General features: G+C 43.9%; 2 protein-coding genes across 4 annotated transcripts; both read right to left on the minus strand.

Moving 5' to 3' along the window:
- Positions 1-523: 523 nt before the first annotated feature.
- On the minus strand, positions 524-3,511 carry LOC133416517 (gastrula zinc finger protein XlCGF17.1-like). Of its 2 annotated transcripts, none has more exons than XM_061703541.1 (2): positions 3,045-3,511; positions 524-2,450 (listed from the first exon to the last, which is right to left on the minus strand). In XM_061703541.1, the coding sequence occupies exons 1-2, from the start codon at positions 3,060-3,062 to the stop codon at positions 1,431-1,433; spliced, it is 1,038 nt and encodes a 345-aa protein (XP_061559525.1). In that variant the 5' UTR covers positions 3,063-3,511; the 3' UTR covers positions 524-1,430. The 2 variants fall into 2 exon arrangements, with proteins under 2 accessions (XP_061559525.1, XP_061559519.1); XM_061703535.1 differs by having other exon boundaries at positions 524-2,479.
- A 2,745-nt stretch (positions 3,512-6,256) lies between these two features.
- LOC133416536 (zinc finger protein 79-like) lies at positions 6,257-8,983 on the minus strand. 2 transcript variants are annotated; one of them, XM_061703543.1, is made up of 2 exons: positions 8,544-8,983; positions 6,257-7,454 (listed from the first exon to the last, which is right to left on the minus strand). In XM_061703543.1, the coding sequence occupies exons 1-2, from the start codon at positions 8,734-8,736 to the stop codon at positions 6,637-6,639; spliced, it is 1,011 nt and encodes a 336-aa protein (XP_061559527.1). In that variant the 5' UTR covers positions 8,737-8,983; the 3' UTR covers positions 6,257-6,636. The 2 variants fall into 2 exon arrangements, with proteins under 2 accessions (XP_061559527.1, XP_061559526.1); XM_061703542.1 differs by having other exon boundaries at positions 6,257-7,457.
- Between the last annotated feature and the right edge of the window lie 271 nt (positions 8,984-9,254).

Here is a 9,254-nt window from a genome sequence, read left to right on the forward strand (position 1 = left end):
CTCATCTGACATTAACCTTCCAAATAAATAGATTATTTGATTTAGAAAAAAATGCACCGCAAGTACAACTGCACGTGGCCAAACTTAGCTCCTCCACGACATGCAAAAATCTTACAGCAGTTGAGGTGTATCACTTAAACATACTTCCTTGACACCAATTGTTACTGTACTAGTAGCCAGGGCTTTGGCGACACCTTGTGACATTTTAGGGTGTTACCGTAAGAGCACTAGAATACACAAAAGGGGAGGTTTTCAACAAATAGCTGAGGATAGGTTCCGTCGGAAAAAATGGGTACATTTGTGAATGCCGAACCGCATATAGGCGGGGGTCCACTGCATATTGTACTTGGAGATCAGAGTGTGTGTGTGTGTGTGTGTGTGTGTTAGGCTTAATGCTCCAAGAGGAAAAAGAGACGCAATGACTCAAAATGAAAGGAGTACGGAGGTGTGCCCACATGTGACCACACTAAAATGGTGGCTGGGCCACAACGAAAAAGACAGTAAAGCCATGTAGAGTGCCGTTACTTTATTGAAGGTAGATTATTAAAACCCATCTGTAACAGTATTCGTTAGCGTGTGTTCTCAATTTCGCTCACACATTTCTCCAAATAAGAGACAGACTGCGATTCTTTCAAGCTGTTTTTTTTTTCTTCCTTCCTCTCAGTTGAAGTTCATTGTAAAATAGACACATCCAACCGAGAATTCAAATCGTATATATTTAAACACCAAAATGTTCAACCACACCATGTAATTTTGTCTAACAAAAGTCCCTTAGCTTAATGTTAACATATAGTGTGAAAAGCCTCCTAATGGACGGAAATGATATGATAATTATATAAACCTTCAAACAACTGCTACTTTAACAAACACAGATCAGCAAGACAAACAAGAGGAGCATCCAACAATACTCACAAGCAAATGTTAGCATGTTGGTAACCTTCTCTGCCTCTTCTTGCTCTTAATTAGTGCTGCATCTCGTCCAGTAGCGCCCCCCCCCCCCACCCCCATTGCCGCCCTGCATATTGTGGCACAGCGTGGCGCAACTCTAATTTCCGACTTGCCTGTATACCGTAAAAACCTATTTTTAAAAATTGCTTAAAAAAAAACCTTCGATATACAGTAGGTACGGAAAGTATTCAGGCCCCCTTAAAATTTTCACTCTTTGTTACATTGCAGCCATTTGCTACAATCATTTAAGTACTTCTGGATTTGGGGATCCTCTGCCATTCCTCCTTGCAGATCCTCTCCAGTTCAATTCTGTTGTGCTGTGTGTACATTAATGAGGGAAAACATGAACTTCAATGATTTTAGCAAATCGCTGCAATACAACAAAGAGTGAAAAATTGAAGGGGGTCTGAATACTTTCCGTACCCGCTGTAGCGGGAGAACACGATGTCGTATCTGCAAGGATTACTTGAAGTCCTGCAGCTTCATGTTGTGCTGCTCTTCTCACCAGCACACGTGTGTTTGTCAAGCTGATACTTATAAGAGAACTTTAGATCACACACACTGCAACTGAACACGTTCTCACTAGTGTGCGTTTTCATGTGTCTGGTCAAAAGAGAATTTTCACGGAAGCTTTTACTGCACAGCGAGCAGGAATAAGGTTTTTCTCCAGTGTGCGTTTTCATGTGGTGAGCCAAACCGGAACAATCATAGAAGCTTTTGTCACAGAGTGAGCAAGAAAAAGGTTTCACGCCTGTGTGGGTTCTCAGGTGTGTCACTAATGTTGAGCTCGCACCAAAACTTTTGCTACAGAAGGAGCAGGAATAGGGTTTCTCTCCTGTGTGTATTCTTGAATGTTTAATCATTGCTGAATAATCAATAAAAGCTTTGTTACAGGCCGGGCAAGAAAATGGCTTTTCTCCAGTGTGTGTCCGGGTGTGTGATGTCAAGTGTGTCTTGCGATGAAATCTTTTACCACAATGCGAACAACTGAAAGGTTTCTCTCCTGTGTGTATTTTCACGTGTGACGTCAGGTGGACTTTCTGGGTGAATCTTTTGCCACAGACTGAGCAGCTGAAAGGTTTTTCTCCCGTGTGAATTATCATGTGTCTTTTCAGATTGATCTTGAGGCCAAACGTTTTGTCACATTGAGAACATTGCCAGTGTTCACTGTCATTGTGACATGTCTTGTCCCCTTTAGAGTGTTCATCATCACCAGAGTCTGGAGAGTGCGACATGATGTCATCACTATCTGATAGTGGAGCAAGGAGGCTGTCTGCTTGTGATCCTCCACATCGGTCACCTTCTGTTGTCACGTGCTGACTTGAGCTGCTGCCTGGAGGCTCCTCCCCTCTGTTCTGTTCCATCTGACCTTTGCCTTCATCATCTTCACTCTTCACAATGACACAAAACACAGGGACGTCCAGGTCTTGAAGCTGCTCCTCTTCTTTAATGAGCTGGGGCTCTGCCACCTCCTGCTCCACACTGCAACTCCATTCCCGCTGCTGAGGGGGAAGATATTGTTCACGGGGGTCTGCAGGGCATAACGAGACAAACGCACGTCATTTGGAAAAGTCTATTCAGTTATGTCAATAAACACACAGTGCCGTCAAAGCAGGAGTTCAATATACTGTGTGAATATTGCAGTTGAAGTAAGAAGCGTGACTATTCAAAGATTTTAGAATGAAGTGTTCTTGTATACTGCAATAGCACAATAACAATGTTGCCATGTAATTGTAGCTTAGCTTGCTACATTTCTCCAACACTGCCCTCAACGATCACATTAGCTACGTTGGAATTTCCAGCGTTTCATTATGAACTCAACTCATCTGTCGACACAAACTTCGATGACGCCCACCGCTCTCGAAGCTATTGACTTAACGTAACAACTTTAACCACTTACTCCTCGTTTTCTCAGTTGCTCTGCCTTGATCAAAAGGTTGTTTACTAGTAGTGCCATCAGAAGCAGCACTCATCTAAAACGAATCAATGGGCATCCCATAAAGAAAATGAACCTAACAATATTGTGTGATTGTTTTTTTTTTTTTCCCCCAAATAGAAGTAATAACTAAACAAGTGAGAGTACTAATTGAACAAACCTGCTCTGCGTAACACATCTTGAGGCTTGAAACGGTCCAGTTGTCGACGCTGTCGCTCGTTTTCCTTTTTAGTCCTGCTGAGTTCCTCCTCGTACTCCGCGATGGTTTTTTCAAACGCGACAAATATCTCCTCGGCGGCCGCGCTCAGCCGCTGATTCAGCAGCGCTCTCAGCATTTCGATTGGACACATTTGCACACGACAGGCGCGGCGACGCGACGCGACGCGACGCGACGCGACACTGGGCGAAGTGCCGGTAGATGACGTGGGTCGACGGCGGCCAGCGAGAAGCTTCACAAATTGCGCAGAGAGGAGTGGACGCGTGATTATCGTGTTGCAAAAAAAACACACAAAAAACACACACACCAAAAAGTCGGTGGTCTGACAGAAATACGTGCGGAATAAGGAATAAACACAGCGGTGAATGTTAAAAACAAGACGGACAAAACACTGCCGTTCCTTTGCTTTGACTTCCGGTAGGCAGGATACAATTACGACATTCTTGTGCGCTACTGCCTCCTTTGGTGTGGTGGTGTCATTACAAAGTAAATAGACGGACAGAAGCACTGCGATTGGCTGGCGACCAATACGTTAAGAGTATCGTGACGGTATTGCTGCCAACTTGAATGTCTTACGGCGAATATGTTGTTAACTGAACCAGATGAAACGTTCCACCCCACACCACAAATGTCACATGAAAATAGTAATGTTCTCCACGCCACACAACATTTGAAACATTCATTACAGATATGAAAGAGGACGAGGGTGGACCAATGCAGGGTGAGGAAAATGGTCTCGTTATCGTACACCCAATGATTCATATTTTATTCCACTGGTTTTAAAACGCAAAATAATCCTAGAATGGGAAAATAAGGCCCTCGGTTGAGAAGTTTTTGGAGTCTTGGTGCGGAAGCCTTTTTGGTCACTCCGACCAACTCGCCGACGACCGCGCCAGGCAGGACGCCCGCCTCACCCGAGGTTGCAAGGACACGTCGGACGACCCCCAGCTGCAGCTTCCTGCAAGCGCTCCGAGCCACCCTGCTTGGGGGCCCGAACTCAGTCTGAAGGAACGTCCCCCGACAGATGTCCTGCCTGAGAACTTGTAAATGTTGTTTGTTTTGTGTTTGTCTGTGTTTTATCCTGTAGAAACCCCTTTTTATTATTACATTTTCCATAAAATTCACCACTTGCATTGATTATATGCGTGTTTGGGATCAGAACGAAGAAAGTCTAGAACTCAAAGTTCCTAAAATGTAGCCAGCCACCTTCCGATAAGAGACTGATTATAAAGGTTTGTCGTCATTTCGCCTCAAGTTAACTTGTAAAAATATGACGTGGTGCCCCTCATATCTATCAAATATCTTGATTTATAACGCTGTAATTTAAAATTGCGATAACCCGGAAGTGACGCAGGCGCCGCTTCCAGCTCATCGTTTTCTTCTATATTATGCACAATTTGATGTCCCTCAATAAGCGCGACACTACAAAGACAAGATATTTAATGTTCAAACTGATCAACTTTATTGTTTCTAGCAAATAATCATTGACTTGGAATTTTATGGCTGCAACACGTTCCAAAAAAGCTGGGACAGGTGGTAAAAAAGAGTGAGAAAGTTGAGGAATGCTCATCAAACACCTGTTTGGAACATCCCGCAGGTGAACAGGCTCATTGGGAACAGGTGGGTGCCAAGGTTGGGTAGAAAAGGAGCTTCCCTCAATTGCTCAGTCATTCACAAGCAAAGATGGGGTCGAGGTTCACCTCTTTTTGAACAAGCGCGTGAGAAAATAGTCCAACAGTTTAAGGACAATGTTCCTCAACGTACAATTGCAAGGAATTGAGGGATTTCATCATCTACGGTCCTTACGATCATCAAAAGGTTCAGAGAATTTGGAGAAATCACTGCATTGTAAGCGGCGAGGCCGAAAACCAACATTGAATGCCCGTGACCTTCGATCCCTCCGGCGGCACTGCATCAAAAACCGACATCAATGTGTAAAGGATATCGCCGCATGGGCTCAGGAACACTTCAGAAAACCAATGTCAGTCAATACACTTTGGCGCTACATTTCAAGCTACAACTTGAAACTCGACTATGCAAAGCAAAAGCCTTTTATCAACAACACCCAGAAACGCCGCCGGCTTCTCTGGGCTTCGAGCTCATCTAAGATGGACTGACGCAAAGTGGAAAAGTGTTCTGTGGTCCGACGAGTCCACATTTCAAATTGTTTTTGGAAATTCTGGACGTCGTGTCCTCCGGGCCAAAGAGGAAAAGAACCATCCGGAATGTTATGGACGCAAAGTTCAAAAGCCGGCATCTGTGATGGTATGGGGTTGTGTTAGTGCCAATGGCATGGCTAACTTACACATCTGTGAAGGCACCATTAATGCTGAAAGGTATATACAGGTTTTGGAGAAACATATGCTGCCATCCAAGCAACGTCTTTTTCATGGACGGCCCAGCTTACTTACAACAGTGTGGCTTCGTAGTCATGTTCCCAATGAGCCTGTTCACCTGTGAGATGTTCCAAACAGGTGTTTGATGAGCATCCCTCAACTTTCTCAGTCTCTTTTGCCACCTGTCCCAGCTTTTTTTGGAACGTGTTGCAGCCATAAAATTCCAAGTTAATGATTATTTGCTAAAAACAGGTTGATCAGTTTGAACATGAAAGATCTTGTCTTTGTAGTGTATTCAATTAAATATTGGTCGAACATGATTTGCAAATCATTGTATTCTGTTTTTATGTTGAACAAAACGTCCCAACTTCATTGGAATTGGGGTTGTAAAACAAATAACTACACGATCAATAAACCACTAACGTTTGTGTTTCCCAACCTTTATTGAGCTAAGGCCCATATTTTACATTGGAAAAATCTGATGTCACACCACCTCAGAAAATGATGTCATAACAGGTGGCTGTACCTTCTGCTGTTTAGTACGGGTTGATCATTTACCTTCTGCTATTTAGTGGACACCTATTTATTCCTCTGCCTGCCACTATATGTCACTGGTATAGATAGAGGAACAAAGATACATTATTTTTAATAAATAAATACAGTGGAACATTGACTTGAGTTTAATTTGTAATTCTTGTAACTGAATTTAATCAGCGGTCTAAACAATTCTCCCCAGTGAAGTGAATTTCAAAGCCATTAACCCATTCCAGCACCACAAACAAGCAATTTGTATGTTTTGATTAAAGAAAAATAGCACTTTATTGAACACAAACACAAGAGAATGTAAAAAAAAAAAAAGTTCTCTAAAGTGTATGACTGTACATACTGTAATACACGTGTGTCGGAGGTGTACCTTTAGGGGCGTGGCCTAATGAGCGACAACATCATCTCTCCACTTGTGATCTACGACAGCTCCTTACAAGTGTTCTCATTTTCTATTTGTGTGTTTGACTGTTTGTCCCCTAAAAGTGGCTCGGCGACTGTGGCTCTCCTTGCCCGTATGCGAGGGCATTACAGACCCCGAGCGGCAGCATATCTGAAGCTGCCTCGCAACTCAAAGTTTGGCCGCGGTTAGGCTCAAGGCTGTCCCAGTGGTGGTAATGTTAGGAAGTCTTCACTTTATTTAAAGTCATGCAGCTTCATGTTCTGCTGTTGCTCTCGCCAGCGCACGTGTGTTTATCAAGTTGATACTTATAAGAGAAGCTACGGCCGCACACACTGCAACTGAACACTTTCTCACCGGTGTGTGTCCTTATGTGTCGCGTCAAAATTGACTTTCCGCGGAATCTTTTGCCGCACACCAAGCAGGAAAAAGGTTTTTCCCCAGTGTGTGTTCTCATGTGTTGAACCAAACCTGAACAATCGTAAAAACTTTTGCTGCACAGTGAGCAGGTGTACGGTTTTTCTCCAGTGTGTCTTCTTGTGTGTGTAATCATGTTTACCTTTTGGGAGAATCCTTTGCCGCAAAATGAGCATACGAATGGTTTCTCTCCTGTGTGGATCATCATGTGTTCTTTCAGATTGCTCTTGCGGACGAAAGTTTTGCCACACTGAGGACATGTCAAGTGTGTGTCATCAGTGTGACATGTCATATCACTTTTCGAGGTTTCATCGCCAGTGTCAGATGTTGTGTCGCCATTATCAGATAGTGGAGCTAAAGGTCTGTCTGCTTGCGATCCTCCACAATGATCCCGATCACTTTCGGTTGTCGTGTTTCGGTTTGAGCTGCGGCTCGGAGGCTCCGCCCCTTTGCTCTCATCACTTTGGCTGTCGTCATCATCATCTTCGCTCTTCACAGGGACACAAATCACTGGGAATTTCACCCCCTGAAGCTGCTCTGGCTCCGGAGCGATTCTGCGACTCTCCTCTTCCTCTTTTATGTAAGACGGCTTTGGCTCCTCTTGCTCCACCCTGGAGCTCCACTCCTGCTGCTCAGCATTAAGATCTTGATTCACGTCTGCTGGACACAAGAAGAAAACCACAGGCAGGTTAGCGAATCTCAACAAACATTGTTTCATTGTCTAGCTCAGTGACTCCCAACCAATGTGTTCTGAGAGCTCATCAGGTGTGTCGCTGGAAAGATCCAATTTCACTTCAGTGGTCCAAAATGATTTCTTTGCTACAAATAATCTCTGTTCATCGATATAAACCAGCGGCATAGAGTGACAGGTAGAACAAATAAATCCAAGATGGCACAAAGTAAAATTAACTTGTGGATGGATATACAGTAAGAGGATAGGGACCGAGCAAACAGGGAACCTTTCAATGTTTCACCCCACCTCATAAATGTTTAGAATTGCCCATATTAATAGTTTCAACTATGATCTCAAAACACTTCAAATCTAATTTCAAACTCATCTTACAACATTACCCTTAAAAATAAATGGCTTACAGATGATTTGGTTCAGAAAAAAATGCAGCCTCTCTGCATGCCACAATGCATATGCAGCAATAACTCTCCAGGTGTCACTGATGGTGTAGTGGTACACTCGCCTGACTTTGGTGCAGGCAGCGTGGGTTCAGTTCCCACTCAGCGACGGTGTGAATGTGGGTGCGAATGGTTGTCCGTGTCTATATGTGCCCTGTGACTGACTGGCGACCAGTTCAGGGTGTAGTCCGCCTTTCGCCCGAAGTCGGCTGGGATAGGCTCCAGCGCCCCGCGACCCTAACCAGGATAAGCGGTGTTGAAAATGGATGGATGGAACTCTCCAGGTTGTCTCACTGCAACATTCAGCGGGAACTCCATGCAGCACATCCTACAAAGCAATGGGGCTTTCCCATAGTGCAATGGCAAGCCGTGTTGCATTGTGGGCTACGTGCTTGTGTCCTAAATGAATATTTTGTTAAAGCGTCTTGTTCACTGTAGTACTAGAATGGCTCCAAGTACCGGAGACAAATTCCTTGTGTGTTTTTCACTTGGACAATAAAGAGGAATTTAAAATGCAAACAAAAATGGAGATATTTACTGTATATACCGTATGTAACTATTTGACATGAACAACATTAACATTAAAAGTCACTCAACAAACGAGAGGAAGAGACAAACCTGCGAGGTGTAACGCAGCTTGAGGCTTGAACACAGCGTCCAGTAGTTGACGTTGTCGCTCGTTCTCCTCTTTGGTGCGACAAAGTTCCTCCTCGTAATCTGCTATCGTTCTTTCAAACACCACTAAAATTTCCTCAATGGCTGCACTCAGTCGCTGATTCAGCAACGTTCTCAGCATGTCCACTTTACACATTTTCACACGATAATCAACAAAACTTTTCTCTCACGCTGAGGCTCTGCCGGCTAACTTCCGCCTCCCTTTGCTCGCCGCTTGTACGCTAAAAGCTTGGTTGGAACGCTTCCAAGTGCGCCGAGACGAGTTTATCCAGACGTTTACTTTGTTACACGAAAGACAAATGTTCACATGAAAGAATAGTCGATGGGTCAACGACGGAAATAACGTAGAGCATCACAGCATCTTGCTAACTTCTCTTCTTCTTCTTCTTCTTCTTCTTCCTTCTTCTTCGCAGTTTAACGGCGGTTGCAGACTGTGTTACTGCATGGCCGCCACCTATGGATTTGGATGGGTAACTACTGCTACAGTTTACAGAGCTTTGATTTTCAAATTCCTTTATCCAGTCCTGTTGCCCTCAAAAAATAGAATACGCGTCTAATCATTTTTATCTTTTGCTCGTATTAAATTCAGTGCTTTTGTGTGTGTGTGTGTGTTTTTTCACTTTATGCATTTCAACCAGAGTATCATTGATTAAG

Source organism: Phycodurus eques, chromosome 2, assembly GCF_024500275.1.
Source record: "Phycodurus eques isolate BA_2022a chromosome 2, UOR_Pequ_1.1, whole genome shotgun sequence".
NCBI lineage: Eukaryota > Metazoa > Chordata > Actinopteri > Syngnathiformes > Syngnathidae > Phycodurus > Phycodurus eques.